Consider the following 22,297-nt stretch of genomic DNA (forward strand, 5'->3'; position numbering starts at 1 on the left):
GGCAAACAGCGCCTCCTTTTTTACACATTACGGCAAACAGTGCCTCCTTTTTTACACATTACGGCAGACAGCGTCCCCTTTTTACACATTGCGGCGGACAGCGTCCCCTTTTTACACATTATGGCAAACAGCGCCTCCTTTTTACACATTACGGCAGACAGCGTCCCCTTTTTACACATTGCGGCGGACAGCGTCCCCTTTTTACACATTACGGCAGACAGCATCCCCTTTTTACACATTACGGCAGACAGCGCCTCCTTTTTACATATTATGGCAAACAGCGCCTCCTTTTTTACACATTACGGCAAACAGCGCCTCCTTTTTTACACATTACGGCAAACAGCGCCTCCTTTTTTACACATTACGGCAGACAGCGTCCCCTTTTTACACATTGCGGCGGATAGCGTCCCCTTTTTACACATTACGGCAAACAGCGCCTCCTTTTTACACATTTCGGCAGACAGCGTCCCCTTTTTACACATTGCGGCGGACAGCGTCCCCTTTTTACACATTACGGCAGACAGCGCCTCCTTTTTACACATTACGGCAAACAGCGCCTCCTTTTTACACATTACGGCAGACAGCGCCTCCTTTTTACACATTACGGCAGACAGCGCCCCCTTTTTACACATTACGGCAGACAGCGTCCCCTTTTTACACATTACGGCAGACAGCGTGCCCTTTTTACACATTACGGCGGACAGCGTCCCCTTTTTACACATTACGGCAGACAGCGTCCCCTTTTTACACATTACGGCGGACTGCGTCCCCTTTTTACACATTACGGCAGACAGCGTCCCCTTTTTACACATTACGGCAGACAGCGCCTCCTTTTTACACATTATGGCAAACAGCGCCTCCTTTTTCACACATTACGGCAAACAGCGCCTCCTTTTTTACACATTACGGCAAACAGCGCCTCCTTTTTTACACATTACGGCAGACAGCGTCCCCTTTTTACACATTGCGGCGGACAGCGTCCCCTTTTTACACATTACGGCAAACAGCGCCTCCTTTTTACACATTACGGCAGACAGCGTCCCCTTTTTACACATTGCGGCGGACAGCGTCCCCTTTTTACACATTACGGCAGACAGCGCCTCCTTTTTACATATTACGGCAAACAGCGCCTCCTTTTTTACACATTACGGCAAACAGCGCCTCCTTTTTTACACATTACGGCAAACAGCGCCTCCTTTTTTACACATTACGGCAGACAGCGTCCCCTTTTTACACATTGCGGCGGACAGCGTCCCCTTTTTACACATTACGGCAAACAGCGCCTCCTTTTTACACATTACGGCAGACAGCGTCCCCTTTTTACACATTGCGGCGGACAGCGTCCCCTTTTTACACATTACGGCAGACAGCGTCCCCTTTTTACACATTACGGCAGACAGCGCCTCCTTTTTACATATTATGGCAAACAGCGCCTCCTTTTTTACACATTACGGCAAACAGCGCCTCCTTTTTTACACATTACGGCAAACAGCGCCTCCTTTTTTACACATTACGGCAGACAGCGCCTCCTTTTTACACATTACGGCAGACAGCGTCCCCTTTTTACACATTACGGCAGACAGCGCCTCCTTTTTACACATTACGGCAGACAGCGTCCCCTTTTTACACATTACGGCAGACAGCGTCCCCCTTTTTACACGTTACGGCAGGATAGGTCCTCCTTTTACACATTATGGCAGGCAGAGTCCCCCAATATATATGTATTTGTATATATATATGTATTTATAATATACTGCACATAAATACATACTGGACTTAGAAACAGCGATAAGGATGCCACTGTCAGGACTCACCAAGGCGAGGGTATCTGTCTGCAGCATAGCGTTGGGCTGAAGGTGGCTGCTGCAGTCTGTCACACACACTACCTGTGCCCGGCAGTAGCATACACATAACTGCGGGCTCCTCGGTGACGGCTGCGGCAGGTGGAAAGAGACAGGGTGTGAAGGGCTGACACAGCGTCACCAGCGGGTACACTAAGTAAGTGACAGGGTAAGCGGGGGGAAGGAGGCCTTGGATTACTAAACCGGCAGGCAGCGGGGATATGCGTGTAAGAACTGTATGTAGCCTGCCTGTTCCCCGCTACTCTCTCGCCGGCTCCTGTCCTGTGTCTCCTCCTCCCGCTCATCTCCGCCCCCATCCCCGCTGATCTCCTCACTTGTTCCTGCTACAGGCGCTGCTGCCTGCCATCGCCAGCATCATGAGGGAGGGGTAAGCACCCTGGGGAGAGGCGCTGCGGCTGCCTCCTGTAATGTATTCAATGGACAGCGCCGCAGCTGTCCTGCACATACACATTACGAAGGTGGCCAGTCGGGGGTGGATGCGAATGGTATGCGCCCACAGGGCAAATGCGCTGTGGGCAAAGCACCGTTTGCCCACACCTAGTTACGGCACTGCCAATGTGTCTATAGCTTGTAAGCTTGTGAGCAGGGCCTTCCCACCTCTACAGATGTAGCCACACTCATTGTGGCTGCAGCTAGGTGTGGGTGCAGGCCGGTGTGCGCATGCGTGTTAATCACACCCGTACCCTTTGACTTGCATTGAGCGGCAAAAGCTGTAGCCTAGTGCAGTCCAGCGCGGGTGTCACCGGGCACACTGGGAGTGCCCATACAGCCGCTTCGCAGCCACAATGAGCGTGGTTACATATGTATTTCTGTCTGCTGTTACCCAGTTTTATTCTATTACTGTAGTTCAAATTGTAAAGCGCAATGGAATATACTGCGCTATATAAGGAACTGTAAATAAATAAATAATTATAATATCTTTCATAATCAACCAATCAAAGGGAGGGCTATAAGAACAATTATATATCAGGTCAGGTGCCAAAGAAGATGGCCAGACTTGGGATTCCACCAAAATATCAGTGAATATCGCACCTCACTCACAATTAAGCACCTTATGTCGTGCTCATCATGGTATCTTTATATCTTCCATCCAATGCATATAACCCCTTGTGTTATGAAAAAGGGTGGAAAGAATCTTGCATACCCCTACTCATTCATTAAATAGTAGTAGATAAGCCTATAAAGGTTTCTTTAACATATCAAAGGCAGGAATGAGTAGTCAGCGTACCACACTCACGGTTAAATGAGTATAGTAAATACATTTTGGAAAATATCCTAAAAACACTTTCTTCACAATATACATTCCATAATTGGGGTAAAAACAATCAATGAAAATGATGCATACAAAAATTGACACGTTTCTCCACCCAATTACACAGCAGTTTAATCAGAGGGGCAATCAACTACTATTTAACAAGTGAGTGGGGTACACAAGATTTTTTCCACACTTTCTCACCAGTGAGTTATATATGCATGGATAGTAGATATAAAGATACTGTACCTTGATGAACACGGCATAATGTGTTAAATTGTGAGTGGGGTACAATATTACCTGATATCTTGGCGGAATCACAAGTTTGGCCATCTTCTTTGGCACCTGACCTAATATATAATTGCTCTTATAGTCCTCCCTTTGGATGATAATTTACGGTATGCTACACATTGGTACTCTTTGTTTCTGTTTCATGTTGGAATAAACGAGTGAATGGACAACTTTAGACCACAGAGGGACCACCAATTGACATAGCATCAGTATTAGGGATGCATTATTTCTGTTTCAGTTGTTTTTTTTTTTTAAATAATTTATGATGATTGTCATATGTAGAAGTTTGTGCCACCAGTGCCTGTAATTGTCTCATTCCCTCCCCCTTGTTCCATAAATTTCTGGATGAGGTGACATCTGTCTTGGTCTGAAGTTAATACAGGCTGCTTTGTGCAAACATTGGAATCAGGGCTGGATTAAAGGAGGGGCAACAGGGGCGGTCATCCTGGTGCCCCCACACACAGCTGTTTGCTGTGGAGTAAACATCCTCCGATGGCTCAGCTGTTTAATAACAGCGGCTGCCGAGGAGGTCTTCCCTGTACAGCAGCCACTTCAGTGAAATCCCATGAGACACTGACTGTAAGCTGCCCGGCTGTGCTGCTCTGGCTCTGGCCCTCATTCCGAGTTGATCGGTCGCAAGGCGATTTTAGCAGAGTTACACACGCTAAGCCGCCGCCTACTGGGAGTGAATCTTAGCTTCTTAAAATTACGAACGATGTATTCGCAATATTGCGATTACAAACTTCTTAGCAGTTTCTGAGTAGCTTCAGACTTACTCGGCATCTGCGATCAGTTCAGTGCTTGTCGTTCCTGGTTTGACGTCATAAACACACCCAGCGTTCGCTCAGACACTCCCCCGTTTCTCCGGCCACTCCTGCGTTTTTTCCGGAAACGGTAGCGTTTTCATCCACACGCCCCTAAAACGCCGTGTTTCCGCCCAGTAACACCCATTTCCTGTCAATCACACTACGATCGCCGGAGCGATGAAAAAGCCGTGAGTAAAAAAACTATCTTCATTGTAAAATTACTTGGCGCAGTCGCAGTGCGAATATTGCGCATGCGCACTAAGCGGATTTTCACTGCGATGCGATGAAAAATACCGAGCGAACGACTCGGAATGAGGGCCTCTGTTCTCTTCAGGAAGTGAGTTCCGGCGTTTTTCCTCTGTCCTCTCCAGGGAAAGAGCTCTGGCACTGAGTGAGTGTGTGTATTTTTGCAACTATTTTAGTAGTGGAGGCCCCCACTACTTCATTACTCCTGAGCCCCCACCACCCTTAATCTGGCACTGATTGGAATCCTTCAAAATCTATTTTTGTATATTTTACATAAAAATGATTTATTAATTTGGGACATGTTGAAGTGTTTTATTGATAGGTTTTTTTTTTTTAACTTCCAGACAGGAATTATAAGTGTTCATTATTTTCCAATACATTAGTAACTTGTATATAGAATCTTAAAAATCGCAATGGAGAAATGTAAATGTGCCCCAATATACTGTAAACATAATTATTAGCTGTTATAAAAGAGGATGTGCGCATGTGTTACAGGTTGAGTATTCCTTATCCAAAATTAAAAATCCCAAATTTTTGGGTCCCCTACTGAGATAATGACATATATATTATATTATATCTATCTATCTATCTATCTATCTATCTATCTATCTATCTATCTATCTATCTATCTAGGGCCCTCATTCTGAGTTGATCGCTCGTTGCCGTTTTTCGCAGCATAGTGATCAGGCTAAAAGTCGGCAGTTCTGCGCACGTGTATGGGCCACAGTGCACACACGCTAAGTACTTTCACACAAAACTTTGCAGTTTTACACATGGCCGAACGACTGTTTTGTATCGCTCCAGTGAAGGGTGAATGATTGACAGGAAAGGGCCGTTTCTGGGTGGTATCTGAAACAAAAAACGCAGGCGTGCCTGTAGAAACGGGGGAGTGGCTGGCCGAACGCAGGGCGTGTTTGTGACGTCAAAACAGGAACTGAACTGTCTGCAGTGATCGCAAGGTAGGAGTAAGTATCGAGCTACTCTGAAACTGCATGAAAATATATAATTGCAGAACTGCTAACCTTTCGTTCGCACTTCTGCTAAGCTAAGATACACTCCCAGAGGGCGGCGGCTTAGCGTTTGCACTGCTGCTAAAAGCAGCTTGCGAGCGATCAACTCGGAATGAGGGCCTATATGTCATTATCTCAGTAGGGGATTTTTAATCTTGGATAGGGGATACTCAACCTGTAGCTGGCCAGCTGCGATATGTGTCAGGCTTACTGCTGGTGATAGGGTCTATTCATAAATAAATATGATCCCTAAGACATACCTCCCAACTGTCCCGATTTTGACGGGACAGTCCCATTTTTCTGTGACTGTCCCGCTGTCCCACCCATGGGCCACAGTGTCCTGCGGTGGGTGGGTGGGGTAGTTGGGAGGTTCTATCACTTGCTGCCCAGCAGTGAATAGACGCTGTGCGCATGCGCACAGCTTCTATTCACGGGGAGACAGAGGGAGAGGGGGCATGGCCAGCGCCTCACAGGGCGCTGGGCATGCTCCTTCAGTGAGGAAAACGGTTGCGGCACTCCCGCAAAGCCACACACCCTTTCCAGAGGTCACACCACTTTAACCGGTGGGGGGTGGCTATGCTGCGCCAAAGTCCCGCTTCCTCCAGCTGTAAAGTTGGGAGGTATGTTAAGATGATTTTTAAATATGAGATCTGCAGAATAATCTAGTTTGGGGCTGATTCTGTGACTGCTTCAGCATCTTTTGCCATAGTCGCATCTGTGACTTTCAGCCAATGCTAGTGTCAGCTCCTCACCTGATGCACAAGTATGCGTCTGACTGTGCAAGGTCTGAGACGTCCATTTTGTGCATCTTTAAATGGAACATCCCCTCCTGGTGTGTCACGCAATTATCGGATGCACTATTAAAATTTGCACCTGTCCCATGTTCGATGTAAATTCTTTGTCAGAGTATGGCCACCAATCTAAGTGATTAAGTATCTGCCTTTGCAGCCAGTAATTTGTCACGCCTGCAACTCCCTGTTTCTGAGGCTATGCATCTCAATCACTACTGTATGCATACAGCAGCGCACACAGGGGAGATTTCTGAGTACGCAGGACCACACCCCCGATCAGACAGAGCCTTGACTCCATTTTTGCAATGGCCACCTGCCATCAGCGATCAGAGCCAGTTCAGCTGTCAATGCTTCCACGTCAGGAGGCTTTCTTATCCATGCCACCTGATGCGGATCACTGACAGCTGATAAGGCAGTGGCTGGGCAGCGTGATCACAGCTCTGAGAGAGAGGGAGGATCTGCACCACTCAGCAGGTCACATAGGAAGTCCGCAGCTACTGTAGTAAAATCAAAGGACAAGCTGTTATTTGTGTGTGTAAGTATTCTATGTATGGGTGTGTGTAAGTATGCTATGAGTATGTATGCTATGTGTGTGTGTATTCACTTTGTGTTTGTATGCTATGTGAGTTTGTAAGTCTGCTGTGTGTGCAGAGCCGGATTAAGGGAGGGGGCCTTGGGGGTAAGTACCCCGGGCCCCCCTTTCTAAAAGGGCCCCCACCACCTGCCACAGATCGGATCTCTTACCAATCCAATCTGCGGTTGCGCTCCCAGTTCCCCACTTTACAGCCGTGGCGCCAGCGCCGCATCGCAAGACAGGACAGCTAAGCGACGGCTCAGCTGTCCAATAGTCTGTGCTCAGGAACAGCCTGCGGCCAGTGTTGCCGGGAGAAGGGGGGAGTGGGTACAAATTAGCCGGGCCCAGGTCAGATGGAGGGGCCCAGTGAGAGTCCAGTTGGGGCCCCCTCCCCCTTACCTGGCAGCAGCTGCAGCTCTTCTCATCAGCCCAGCACACGCTGCTGTGTACTGGGTTGCAGTGTGGCCATGGAGGTGCTTAAAATACAATTTTTTCAGTATTTTTTTCTAAAGGTACATGACCACACACCCTGTGATTAGGCCACGCCCCTTTAAAAGTACCTGGGCCCAGCCCGCCTCTCGACTGAAGAAGGATGACCTGTGATTCTTGTGTGGTTGTGTGCTGCTTGGAGGAGATAGAGGCACACATATGGATAGAGGCAGTGAGGCAATGCATATTACATATATGAATAACAAGCAGCACAAGAATCAAGCACATAAAGTGAGCACATAGCTTAAACAACCATGTCATAACTCATAAGAAATTAACATGGCCGTGACGGGATTGCTGGGAGTATCTGTCAATCATCAGTTAATACACGTCTCGGGAGCTGCTTCATTAACAGTCTGACTACAGGCTGTTATATATACCAAAATCTGGTATGGGTACCATCTACATTATACACATTGTCAATCTGTTATTTGAAATTTCTCTATCGTCCTAGTGGATGCTGGGGTTCCTGAAAGGACCATGGGGAATAGCGGCTCCGCAGGAGACAGGGCACAAAAAGTAAAGCTTTAGGATCAGGTGGTGTGCACTGGCTCCTCCCCCTATGACCCTCCTCCAAGCCTCAGTTAGATTTTTGTGCCCGGCCGAGAAGGGTGCAATCTAGGTGGCTCTCCTAAAGAGCTGCTTAGAAAAGTTTAGCTTAGGTTTTTTATTTTACAGTGAGTCCTGCTGGCAACAGGATCACTGCAACGAGGGACTTAGGGGAGAAGAAGTGAACTCACCTGCGTGCAGGATGGATTGGCTTCTTTGGCTACTGGACATTAGCTCCAGAGGGACGATCACAGGTACAGCCTGGATGGTCACCGGAGCCTCGCCGCCGGCCCCCTTGCAGATGCTGAAAAGAGAAGAAGGTCCAGAATCGGCGGCAGAAGACTCCTCAGTCTTCTTAAGGTAGCGCACAGCACTGCAGCTGTGCGCCATTGCTCTCAGCACACTTCACACGGCAGTCACTGAGGGTGCAGGGCGCCGGGAGGGGGGCGCCCTGGGAGGCAATGTAAACCTATTTTTTGGCAAAAAATACCTCACATATAGCCTCCGGGGGCTATATGGAGATATTTAACCCCTGCCAGAATCCGTTGAAGAGCGGGAGACGAGCCCACCGAAAAAGGGGCGGGGCCTATCTCCTCAGCACACAGCGCCATTTTCCCTCACAGAAAGGCTGGAGGGAAGGCTCCCAGGCTCTCCCCTGCACTGCACTACAGAAACAGGGTTAAAACAGAGAGGGGGGGCACTAATTTGGCGTTAGAAATATATAAAAAGATGCTATAAGGGAAAACACTTATATAAGGTTGTCCCTATATAATTATAGCGTTTTTTGGTGTGTGCTGGCAAACTCTCCCTCTGTCTCTCCAAAGGGCTAGTGGGTCCTGTCCTCTATCAGAGCATTCCCTGTGTGTGTGCTGTGTGTCGGTACGTGTGTGTCGACATGTATGAGGACGATGTTGGTGAGGAGGCGGAGCAATTGCCTGTAATGGTGATGTCACTCTCTAGGGAGTCGACACCGGAATGGATGGCTTATTTAGGGAATTACGTGATAATGTCAACACGCTGCAAGGTCGGTTGACGACATGAGACGGCCGACAAACAAATAGTACCGGTCCAGACGTCTCAAAAACACCGTCAGGGGTTTTTAAAACGCCCGTTTACCTTAGTCGGTCGACACAGACACAGACACGGACACTGAATCCAGTGTCGACGGTGAATAAACAAACGTATTCCTTATTAGGGCCACACGTTAAGGGCAATGAAGGAGGTGTTACATATTTCTGATACTACAAGTACCACAAAAGAGGGTATTATGTGGGATGTGAAAAAACTACCTGTAGTTTTTCCTGAATCAGATAAATTAAATGAAGTGTGTGATGATGCGTGGGTTCCCCCCGATAGAAAATTATTGGCGGTATACCCTTTCCCGCCAGAAGTTAGGGCGCGTTGGGAAACACCCCTTAGGGTGGATAAGGCGCTCACACGCTTATCAAAACAAGTGGCGGTACCGTCTATAGATAGGGCCGTCCTCAAGGAGCCAGCTGACAGGAGGCTGGAAAATATCATATAAAAGTATATACACACATACTGGTGTTATACTGCGACCAGCGATCGCCTCAGCCTGGATGTGCAGAGCTGGGGTGGCTTGGTCGGATTCCCTGACTAAAAATATTGATACCCTTGACAGGGACAGTATTTTATTGACTATAGAGCATTTAAAGGATGCATTTCTATATATGCGAGATGCACAGAGGGATATTTGCACTCTGGCATCAAGAGTAAGTGCGATGTCCATATCTGCCAGAAGATGTTTATGGACACGACAGTGGTCAGGTGATGCAGATTCCAAACGGCACAAAGGTGTATTGCCGTATAAAGGAAGAGGAGTTATTTGGGGTCGGTCCATCGGACCTGGTGGCCACGGCAACTGCTGGAAAATCCACCGTTTTTACCCTAAGTCACATCTCTGCAGAAAAAGACACCGTCTTTTCAGCCTCAGTCCTTTCGTCCCTATAAGAGTCATATTTGCCCAGGGATAGAGGAAAGGGAAGAAGACTGCAGCAGGCAGCCCATTCCCAGGAACAGAAGCCTTCCACCGCTTCTGCCAAGCTCTCAGCATGACGCTGGGACCGTACAGGACCCCTGGATCCTACAAGTAGTATCCCAGGGGTACAGATTGGAATGTCGAAACGTTTCCCCCTCGCAGGCTCCTGAAGTCTGCTTTACCAAGGTATCCCTCCGACAAGGAGGCAGTATGGGAAAAAATTCACAAGCTGTATTCCCAGCAGGTGATAATCAAATTACCCCTCCTACAACAAGGAAAGGGGTATTATTCCACACTATATTGTGGTACTGAAGCCAGAAGGCTAGGTGAGACCTATTCTAAATCTAAAAAAATTTGAACACTTACAAAGGTTCAAATCAAGATGGAGTCACTCAGAGCAGTGATAACGAACCAGGAAGAAGGGGACTATATAGTGTCCCGGGACATCAGGGATGCTTACCTCCATGTCCCAAATTTGCCCTTCTCACTAAGGGTACCTCAGGTTCGTGGTATAGAACTGTCACTGTCAGTTTCAGACGCGGCCGTTTGGATTGTCCACGGCACCCCGGGTCTTTACCAAGGTAATGGCCGAAATGATGATTCTTCTTCGAAGAAAAGGCATCTTAATTACCCCTTACTTGGACGATCTCCTGATAAGGGCAAAGTCCAGGGAACAGTTGGAGGTCGGAGTAGCACTATCTCGGATACTGCTACAACAGCACGGATGGATTCTAAATATTCCAAAATCGCAGCTGATCCTGACGACACGTCTGCTGTGCCTAGGGATGATTCTGGACACAGTCCAGAAAAAGGTGTTTCTCCCGGAAGAGAAAGCCAGGGAGTTATCCGAGCTAGTCAAGAACCTCCTAAAACCAGGAAAAGTGTCAGTGCATCATTGCACAAGGGTCCTGGTAAAAATGGTGGCTTCCTACGAAGCAATTCCATTCGGCAGATTTCACGCAAGAACTTTTCAGTGGGATCTGCTGGACAAATGGTCCGGATCGCATCTTCAGATGCATCAGCGGATAACCCTATATCCAAGGACAAGGGTGTCTCTCCTGTGGTGGTTACAGAGTGCTCATCTTCTAGAGGGCCGCAGATTCGGCATTCAGGATTGGATGCTGGTGACCACGGAGGCCAGCCCGAGAGGCTGGGGAGCAGTCACACAAGGAAAAAATTTCCAGGGAGTGTGATCAAGTCTGGAGACTTTTCTCCACATAAATATACTGGAGCTAAGGGTAAATTTATAATGCTCTAAGCTTAGCAAGACCTCTGCTTCAAGGTCAGCCGGTATTGATCCAGTGGGAAAAACATCACGGCAGTCGCCCACGTAAACAGACAGGGCGGCACAAGAAGCAGGAGGGCAATGGCAAAAACTGCAAGGACTTTTCGCTGGGCGGAAAATCATGTGATAGCACTGTCAGCAGTGTTTCATTCCGGGAGTGGAAACTGGGAAGCAGACTTCCTCAGCAGGCACGACCTCCACCCGGGAGAGTGGAAACTTCATCGGGAAGTTTTTCCACATGATTGTGAACCGTTGGGAAATACCAAAGGTGGACATGATGGCGTCCCGTCTGAACAAAAAACGGGACAGGTATTGCGCCAGGTCAAGAGACCCTCAGGCAATAGCTGTGGACGTTCTGGTAACACCGTGGGTGTACCAGTCGGTGTATGTGTTCCCTCCTCTGCTTCTCATACCTAAGGTACTGAGAATTATAAGACGTAGAGGAGTAAGAACTATACTCATGGCTCCGGATTGGCCAAGAAGGACTTGGTACCCGGAACTTCAAGAGATGCTCACAGAGGACTTATGGCCTCTGCCGCTAAGAAGGGACTTGCTTCAGCAAGTACCATGTCTGTTCCAAGACTTACCGCAGCTGCGTTTGACGGCATGGCGGTGGAACGCCGGATCCTAAGGGAAAAAGGCATTCCGGAAGAGGTCATTCCTACCCTGGTCAAAGCCAGGAAGGAGGTGACCGCACAACATTATCACCACATGTGGCGAAAATATGTTGCGTGGTGTGAGGCCAGGAAGGCCCCACGAAGAAATTTCAACTCGGTCGATTCCTGCATTTCCTGCAAACAGGAGTGTCTATGGGCCTCAAATTGGGGCCCATTAAGGTTCAAATTTCGGCCCTGTCGATTTTCTTCCAGAAAGAATTGGCTTCAGTTCCTGAAGTCCAGAAGTTTGTCAAGGGAGTATTGCATATACAACCCCCTTTTGTGCCTCCAGTGGCACTGTGGGATCTCAACGTAGTTCTGGGATTCCTCAAATCACATGAAAAGTGACCATGCTCTTGGCCCTGGCCTGGGCCAGGCGAGTGTCAAATTGGTGGGTTTTTTTCTCAAAAAAGCCCATATCTGTTTGTCCATTCGGACAGGGCAGAGCTGCGGACTCGTCCCCAGTTCTCTCCCTAAGGTGGTGTCAGTGTTTCACCTGAACCAGCTTATTGTGGTGCCTTGCGCCTACTGGGGACTTGGAGGACTCCAAGTTGCTGGATGTTGTCAGGGCCCTGAAAGTATAGGTTCCAGGACGGCTGGAGTCAGGAAAACTGACTTGCTGTTATCCTGTATGCACCCAACAAACTGGGTGCTCTTGCTTCTAAGCAGACTATTGCTAGTTGGATGTGTAATACAATTCAGCTTGCACATTCTGTGGCAGGCCTGCCACAGCCAAAATATGTAAATGCCCATTCCACAAGGAAGGTGGGCTCATCTTGGGCGGCTGCCCGAGGGGTCTCGGCTTTACAACTTTGCCGAGCGGCTATTTAGTCAGGGGCAAACACGTTTGTAAAATCCTACAAATTTGATACCCTGGCTAAGGAGGACCTGGAGTTCTCTCATTCGGTGCTGCAGAGTCATCCGCACTCTCCCGCCCGTTTGGGAGCTTTGGTATAATCCCCATGGTCCTTTCAGGAACCCCAGCATCCACTAGGACGATAGAGAAAATAAGAATTTACTTACCGATAATTCTATTTCTCGGAGTCCGTAGTGGATGCTGGGCGCCCATCCCAAGTGCGGATTATCTGCATTACTTGTACATAGTTACAAAAATCGGGTTATTATTGTTGTGAGCCATCTTTTCAGAGGCTCCGCTGTTATCATACTGTTAACTGGATTCAGATCACAGGTTGTACAGTGTGATTGGTGTGGCTGGTATGAGTCTTACCCGGGATTCAAAATCCTTCCTTATTGTGTACGCTCGTCCGGGCACAGTATCCTAACTGAGGCTTGGAGGAGGGTCATAGGGGGAGGAGCCAGTGCACACCACCTGATCCTAAAGCTTTACTTTTTGTGCCCTGTCTCCTGCGGAGCCGCTATTCCCCATGGTCCTTTCAGGAACCCCAGCATCCACTACGGACTCCGAGAAATAGAATTATCGGTAAGTAAATTCTTATTTACTACACTATTAGGCGCTTGTTTCCTCCCCATTGTTTCCGCAGATTACCTAAAACCACCTACCAAGTGGTATATAAGGAAACGAGCTGTCACCCGTAGAGAAATCTGTGGTCTAAGTGTTAAAAATCACTACATGAGCTATTGCTGAGTGAACTACTATTAAGAACAAATTACTATAGACAAGTAACAGAAGGAGCTTCTGTTCATATGTATGATTTTTTGCACTGGACACCGGGACCAGTTATTTGGAAGCAAGGAGTGCCGGCTGAATTGGAATGCTATATATATATATATATATATATATATATATATACATAAAAAGCAGAAAGAAGGCAGCGGCACTCCGTCAAAATCAAAACCGTGTATTTATATCACAAAAACAGTGGTCACATGACCACGTGACCACTGTTTTTGTGATTTAAATACACGGTTTCGATTTTGACGGAGTGCCGCTGCCTTCTTTCTGCTTTTTATCGTATTATCTGATGCGGAGGGCACCCGGATTCATGCTGTTTTAGTGGGAGTGCCGGGCATTTTTTGTGTTTTATATATATACATATATACATATATATATATATATATATATATATATATATACATATATATATATATATATATATATATTTATATATATATATACACGTCCTCTATAATATGTATGTATATATATATATATATATATATATATATATATATATTATAGATGAGCGGGTTCGGTTCCTCTAGATCCGAACCCCCCCGAACTTCACCCATTTTACACGGTTCCAAGGCAGCCTCGGATCTTCCCGCCTTGCTCGGTTAACCAGAACGCACCTGAAAGTCATCATCCCGCTGTCGGATCCTCGCGAGATTCGTATTCTATATAAAGAGCCGCGCATCCCCGCCATTTTCACTCATGCATTGGAGATTGAACGGAGAGGACGTGGCAGCGTTCTCTCCCTGAAAAGCTCCGTAATCTGTGCTCAGTGTGCTGCAAATATCTGTGCTCAGTGTGCTGCAAATAATCTGTGCTCAGTGTGCTGCAAATCTTTGTGCTCAGTGTGCTGCATTGTGGGGACTGGGGACCACCAGTATATAATAATTATAGTAGTACAGTACAGTAGGCCATTGCTGTATCTTGCAGCTCTGTGTCACTGAGTGCACGTATCCATTCCATATCTGTGCGGAATTTTTGTGAGCAGTATATATAGTATTACAGTGCAGCATTTTGGTGACCCAACAGTATATAGTTGTGTACAGTAGGCCATTGCTGTATCTTGCAGCTCTGTGTCACTGAGTGCACATATCCATTCCATATATGTGCAGCATTTTTGTGAGCAGTATATATAGCATAACAGTGCAGCATTTTGGTGACCCAACAGTATATAGTTGTGTACAGTAGGCCATTGCTGTATCTTGCAGCTCTGTGTCACTGAGTGCACGTATCCATTCCATATCTGTGCGGCATTTTTGTGAGCAGTATATATTGAATAGTATTACAGTGCAGCATTTTGGTGACACAACAGTATACATATATAGTACAGTACAGTAGGCCATTGCTATTGATATATTACTGGCATATAATTCCACACATTAAAAAATGGAGAACAAAAATGTGGAGCGTAAAATAGGGAAAGATCAAGATCCACTTCCACCTCGTCCTGAAGCTGCTGCCACTAGTCATGGCCGAGACGATGAAATGCCATCAACGTCGTCTGCCAAGGCCGATGTCCAATGTCATAGTAGGGAGCATGTAAAATACAAAAAACAAAAGTTCAGTAAAATGACCCAAAAATCTAAATTAAAAGCGTCTGAGGAGAAGCGTAAACTTGCCAATATGCCATTTACGACACGGAGTGGCAAGCAACGGCTAAGGCCCTCTCCTATGTTCCTCATGACTAGTGGGTCAGCTTCACATGAGGATGGAAGCACTCATCCTCCCGCTAGAAAAATGAAAAGACTTAAGCTGGCAAAAGCACAGCAAAGAACTGTGCGTTCTTCTAAATCACAAATCCCCAAGGAGAGTCCAATTGTGTCGGTTGCGATGCCTGACCTTCCCAACACTGGACGGGAAGAGGTGGTGCCTTCCACCATTTGCACGCCCCCTGCAAGTGCTGGAAGGAGCACCCGCAGTCCAGTTCCTGATAGTCAAATTGAAGATGTCACTGTTGAAGTACACCAGGATGAGGATATGGGTGTTGCTGGCGCTGAGGAGGAAATTGACAAGGAGGATTCTGATGGTGAGGTGGTTTGTTTAAGTCAGGCACCCGGGGAGACACCTGTTGTCCGTGGGACGAATATGGCCATTGACATGCCTGGTCAAATTACAAAAATAATCACCTCTTCGGTGTGGAATTATTTTTAAAGAAATGCGGACAACAGGTGTCAAGCCGTGTGTTGCCTTTGTCAAGCTGTAATAAGTAGGGGTAAGGACATTAACCACCTAGGAACATCCTCCCTTATACGTCACCTGGAGCGCATTCATCAGAAGTCATTGACAAGTTCAAAAACTTTGGGTGACAGCGGAAGCAGTCCACTGACAACTAAATCCCTTCCTCTTGTAACCAAGCTCCTGCAAACCACACCACCAACTCCCTCAGTGTCAATTTCCTCCTTAGACAGGAAAGCCAATAGTCCTGCAGGCCATGTCACTGGCAAGTCTGACGAGTCCTCTCCTGCCTGAAATTCCTCCGATGCATCCTTGAGTGTAACGCCTACTGCTGCTGGCGCTGCTGTTGTTGCTGCTGGGAGTCGATCGTCATCCCAGAGGGGAAGTCGGAAGACCACTTGTACTACTTCCAGTAAGCAACTGACTGTCCAACAGTCCTTTGCGAGGAAGATGAAATATCACAGCAGTCATCCTGCTGCAAAGCGGATAACTCAGGTCTTAACAGCTGCGTTGGTGTTAAACGTGTGTCCGGTATCCACCGTTAATTCACAGGGAATTAGAGAATTGTTTGAGGTACTGTGTCCCCGGTACCAAATACCATCTAGGTTCCATTTCTCTAGGCAGGCGATACCGAGAATGTACACAGACGTCAGAAAAAGATTCACCAGTGTCCTAAAAAATGCAGTTGTACCCAATGTCCACTTAACCACGGACATGTGGACAAGTGGAGCAGGGCAGACTCAGGACTATATGACTGTGACAGCCCACTGGGTAGATGTATTGCCTCCCGCAGCAAAAACAGCAGCGGCGGCACCAGTAGCAGCATCTCGCAAACGCCAAATCGTTCCTAGGCAGGATACGCTTTGTATCACCGCTTTTCATAAGAGGCACACAGCTGACAACCTCTTACGGAAACTGAGGAACATCATCGCAGAATGGCTTACCGCAATTGGACTCTCCTGGGGATTTGTGACATCGGACAACGCCACCAATATTGTGCGTGTATTACATGTAGGCAAATTCCATCACGTCCCATGATTTGCACATACATTGAATTTGGTGGTGCAGAAATTTTTAAAAAACGACAGGGGCGTGCAAGAGATGCTGTCGGTGGCCCGAAGAATTGCCCCTTCATTATCGGTTGGTGGATAGATAGTGTCGGCTACGGACGCTGCAGGTACATCCCATACACCACTTGCCGCCTACATGGGCTCCCAGCTAAGGAGGTGGCTCTGGGAACGGGAGGAGGCGGTGGCTTTGAGAACATGAGCAGGCCCACCAGCGGCACAGCTTCTAATATATTTATGATGTTTTCTGTAATGAGCTGAGCCACCCGCTCTGAGTGTATCTGTAGAGCCAGGTGCCGGCATATGTTCTGCCACGTGCCCTTTTTGTGCATGGTCCTTTAATACATCACTGCTGGTATCCAGGAGCAGCACCTGCTCCCAGCCGCATACCTATAGCACCAACCCCACTACAGTGCAGCATGTGTGCTGGATGCAGTGGTTCAAGTGGTTTAACCCCCAGCTCTTCTCTCCCATAACGCTGCCTATTCTGCATGCTAGGGGAAGGTACGATGGACACATGCACATTGAGGGGTGAGGTGCATTGGTATTATAAGGAAGGAGGTAGTGAGGTGCAGGGAAATAAGAAGGAGGGAGTGAGGGGCAGGTGTATTAGAAAGTTGGGAGTGAGGTGTAGGGACAAGAGATGGAAGGAAGTGAATGAGCTGCCGGGAGAGATGGAAGGAAGGGAGTGAGGTGACGGGGTGAGAGATGGAAAGGAGTGAGGTGCCGGGGTGAGAGATGGAAGGGAGTGAGATTCAGGGTGGAGAGATGGAAGGGGGAGCAAGGTACGGGGATGGAAGGAGAGAGGTGCAGGGGTGAGAGATGGAAGGAGGTAGCGAGATACAGGGGTGAGAGAAGGAGGGAGGTAGTGCGGTGCACTGCAGAGATGAGAGATAGAGGGAGGGAATGAGGTACAGGGGACAAAGATGGAAGGAGGGAGTGAGGTACAGTGGCGAGAGATGGAAGGAGGGAGTGAGGTACAGAGATGAGAGATGGAAGGAGGGAGTGAGGTGCAGGGGTAAGAGAAGCAAGGGGGGCAGGGGTAAGAGAAGCAAGGGGGAGCAAGGTACGGGGATGAGCATGGAAGGAGTTAGTGAGGTGCATGGGTGAGAGATGGAAGGCAGAAGCAAGAAACAGGGGCAAGAAAAGGAGGGAGGGAGTGTGGTGCACTGCAGAGGTGAGAGCTGGAAGTAGGAAGTGAGGTACAGTGGCAAGAGCTGGAAGGAGGTAGTGAGGTACAGTAGCGAGAGATGGAAGGAGGTATTGAGGTGCAGGAGTAGAGATGGAAGGAAGGAACGAGATACAGGGGCAAGAAAACGAGGGAGGGAGTACGGTGCACTGCAGAGGTGAGAGATGGAAGGAGGCAATGAGGTACAGGGGCCAGAGCTGGAAGGAGTGAGTGAGGTACAGTGGCGAGAGCTGGAAGGAGGAAGCGAGGTACAGTGGTGAGAGCTGGAAGGAGGAAGTGAGGTACAGTGGCGAGAGATGGAAGGAGGTACAGGGACGAGAGATGGAAGGAGGGATTGAGGTGCAGGAATAGAGATGGAAGGAGATAGTGAGGTGCAGGGGTGAGAGATGGAAGGAGGGAGCGAGATACAGGGGCAAGAAAAAGAGGGAGGGAGTGCGGTGTACTGCAGAGGTGAGAGATGGTAAGAGGGAATGAGGTACAGTGGCAAGAGCTGGAAGGAGAAAGTGAGGTACAGTGGCGAGAGATGAAATGAGGTACAGGGACGAGAGATGGAAGGAGGGATTGAGGTGCAGGGGTGGAGATGAAAGGAGATAGTGAGGTACAGGGGTGAGAGATGGAAGGAGGAAGTGAAAAGTGCAGGGCGAAAGAAGGATAGAGAGTATGAGAGGCATGGGGGTAGTAAGGGAAGGAGGAAGTGAAAGTGGCAGGGGTGACATGTGAGACATTAAGAAAAGCTGAAATAAAACAGATACTGTATGGGTAAGAGATGATGAACACAGGAGGTGGGAAACACAGGTTTGATTAATATACAATATAATATGGTTTCTTTTAAAAAGTATCTAAAATTGATTTTACTTTACCAAAATCCCTGTATTTTCTATGAGTCTAGGTGTACCCCAGGTCCCCGGCCATTTTATGAAATTTTCCATACCCTACTTCTAAATTCCAACTTCGACCACTGCGTACAACAATAACAACAACAACAACAACAACAACAACAACAGAGTACTCCATCCAGCACTCTTATTGTTGTATGGGCCGGATTGAAGAGGGGATATACAGGTGTCTTCCACGGAGGCTAGACCATCTGAAGGGTATTGTGTGCGCTACCCTGCAGCTCTGGCACAAGAGCGGATGCTGGAGTGATGGCCTCTATCTTTCTTGGCTCCTCCTCCTTGCACAGGCTTTGGTGGGAACCTCCTCCTCTGTCCTGGTCTTGTCACCTCTGTACTGTTGGATGGAAAGTTATAAGGTATCTAGAGAACAGTGAAGTACTTACGAAGGAATCGAGAGGGGAAAGTAAAGAGGGGTCTATTTATTATAGGTCATATCTTTGTTAAGAAAGTGTTCAGCAATAAACCCAGCCAGAGGAACTGTATTTAAGAATGAATCTCTGGATGTTGATAGCAGAGAAAGATCACAGAAAAAAAATACCATTTATTTAAAATCCAGATTTTTTTCAGTTCTATTCTTTTTTAAAAATAATATGGGGCCTGCTTCTCAGTTGTACGGTATTGCACAAGCGCAGGGAAGCTACTGTGCAATACCGTACAGCCAGGGCCGGCTCCGGGGCTTCTGGCGCCCTGGGCGGCATTAGGGGGCGTGGCTTTGTACAGGGGGCGTGGTCATTTACGCCCCCTGTACAGACTGAATTGATGTGCGGTGCGCGATGACGTCATCGCGCACCACACAGTAAAGGACCTCTCCAGGAAGGGAAACTAGACGCGTGCGCGTCTAGTTTCCCTTCCCAGCGGCAGCGGCCGGGGGCGGGGGGCACACACCAGCAGCGGATCTTGCCCTGGTACGGCGCCCTCCGGAGGGCGCCCTGCACCCTCCGGAAGGCGGCGCCCCGGGCAAAAGTACTGCTTGCCCGTGGCTAGATCCGCTACTGCGTACAGCTACTATGCTATTGCAGATGCTGCAGGAGGCATCTACAGGAAGCAGATGCCTCCTAATAGTTTAGCAGATCTTAAAGCTACTTTGGATTACCGTCATGAACATCTGTTGCGAAGTGTGCGATGACGGCAGCAGTAGCAGCAGACAGTCTGAGTAAGCTGAAGTGAGAGATATTGCAGGCCTCGTTCTGCACATGCGCAGACCGACAACAATTGGGAGTTGTATGCTGGGTTTGCATACAACTCTGATTTAGACCCATACTCCCTTGTTTCAGTAGGTGTCTACTCTCTCCCAGTATACCAGGTAGATGGTGAATCCAGTTAATAGATCTATAGAAAGCGGTAGGCTAAAAAGCAATGCACATGGGCCCTCATTCCGAGTTGTTCGCTCGCTAGCTGCTTTTAGCAGCAGTGCAAACGCTAAGCAGCCGCCCTCTGGGAGTGTATCTTACCTTAGCAGAAGTGCGAACGAAAGGATCGCAGCGCTGCTACAAAAAAAAAGGTGCAGTTTCTGAGTAGCTGCAGACCTACTCCTACCTTGCGATCACTTCAGACTGTTTAGTTCCTATTTTGACGTCACAAACACGCCCTGCGTTCGGCCAGCCACTCCCCCGTTTCTCCAGCCACTCCTGCATTTTTATCTGGCACGCCTGCGTTTTTTCACACACACCCAGAAATGGGCAGTTACCACCCAGAAACACCCACTTCCTGTCAATCACTCAACGATCAGCAGTGCGACTGAAAAGCGTCGCTACACCTTGTGTAAAACGACATCGGCTTTTGTGAAAGTACGTTGCGTGTGCGCAGTGTGCAGTGTGCACCATACGCATGCGCAGAAGTGCCGATTTTTAGCCTGATCACTGCGCTGCGAACAACGGCAGTTAGTGATCAACTCGGAATGACCCCCATTGTGCTTTGACTGGCACGGACTCAGCAAAGCCTGGAAGGCTTCAGTGAAACTGGAAAATCTTCTCTGAAACTGGAAAGGCTTTTGGCACAAGCCTGGTGAAGTGATAAAGTGGAAGTACCAGCCAATCAGCTCCTAACTATCAAGTTACAGGCTCGGTTTGATAAATGATAGTTAGGAGCTGACTGGCTGGTGCGTTGTCACCTTCCACTCCAGGCTTAATAAATCTGCCCCAGAGTTACAAACAGCAGTAAACTAAGCTTACTGCTGTTTGCTAAATACATGATGTAGGCCACACCCTCTGTATAGACCCCACAAACCCACAGAAGTTGTTACACACCATGAAGGCATACAATAGGGACTTCATAAATTTCAGCTCCAGGCCCATATAGACCTTAATCTGGCACTGATCCTCATCATTGTGTAATTACTGATACACCTCAGATTTGTGGTATAGTTTTGTAATTTGTTCTTATACTCTTCCATAAAGAATTTGTAAAGACTAAAAAATACCTGAATGATTTGGCCATGTAAGGGTTAGTAGTGTCTGCAGTAGAAACTAAAACACTTGCATATTACTGGTTGGTCTATGTCTATTGTCTATCATCTTTTGTCTCCTGCTTCTCATATCTTTTCAGGCAAGAGAATTTGTCCCGGAATGAGCCTGGCAGTTATGGAAATTTTCTTGTATGTCACCACGCTGCTGCAAAGCTTTACCATCAAATCACCGATCCCCCCTGAAGAGATCTCAGTTGCACCAGTGGGAGTGGGGCTTGCACACATCCCTCCCAACTATGAAATTTGCCTTTTACCTCGTTCATGTTCTCAAAAATAAAAGGATAAAAGAATACATTTGCACACATCTTTTGTACTCAGTAAAACTTTCATGACTGGGGACCAGTAAAGCAGTACATTATCTACCTAGGCTAGCGGTGGACTTTATTGGTCTGGTTTGGGGTATATTCAATAAGAGTCGGATCCATTCTGACATGCATTTGTCGGAATGGATTGACCAGCCCTATTCAATAAGCGGCCAAATCCGACTGTCGGATTTGGCCGTTGGCGGTGTCCCGTCCTGCTGCTGCTGTCAGCAGCTCCCCATGTGTGAGATCACAGGGAGCTGCTGGAGGGAGCCTCACTCATCCATATAGCCATCTGCTGACCGGGGAACGCTACCGGGAGACTAGCTACCTGCTGGCCGGGGAGTGCTGCAGGGAGAGAGAAGCCTGGCCGGGGGGATGCCCATCAGAGAGGAGAGTGTCTTCCACCGTCTGTGGCTCCAGCCCCCGCCGGTAGGCACTCTCTCTCCCTCCCTTGCCCCGCTCCCCTGTCTGATCTCCTCAATTTTACTTTTTTTAAAAGTCGGATTGAGATTGTAGGAAACGGGGCCAAAACCTGTCGGATTTTGTCCCGTTTCCGACAGAAGCACACGGATTGGCAGTTACTCCGCCGGTCCACGTGTTTTCGGACAAGTCAGGAATTCCCGAATTGTCGGAAAATCAGCCCCTGTTGAATAGGTCGGAACCCCATCTGACCTAAATCAGTCGGAAACTGCCGTCTTTCTGACAAGACAAGAGGTTCCAACTCTTATTGAATATACCCA

The 22,297-nt window shown here is 48.0% G+C and overlaps 1 protein-coding gene across 4 annotated transcripts in view; it reads left to right on the forward strand.

Annotated features, from left to right (window-relative positions):
* LOC134949241 (cytochrome P450 2F2-like) overlaps positions 1-21,544 on the forward strand; it is a 157,386-nt gene extending 135,842 nt beyond the window's left edge. For all 4 annotated transcript variants that reach the window (XM_063937714.1, XM_063937716.1, XM_063937715.1 and 1 more), the window contains one exon: positions 21,333-21,544. In XM_063937714.1, coding sequence (XP_063793784.1) covers positions 21,333-21,529 — 197 coding nt within the window. In that variant the 3' untranslated portion in view covers positions 21,530-21,544. The remainder of the gene's footprint in view (positions 1-21,332) is intronic.
* Positions 21,545-22,297: the final 753 nt, after the last annotated feature.

Source organism: Pseudophryne corroboree, chromosome 8 (assembly GCF_028390025.1).
Source record: "Pseudophryne corroboree isolate aPseCor3 chromosome 8, aPseCor3.hap2, whole genome shotgun sequence".
In the NCBI taxonomy this organism is placed as follows: domain Eukaryota; kingdom Metazoa; phylum Chordata; class Amphibia; order Anura; family Myobatrachidae; genus Pseudophryne; species Pseudophryne corroboree.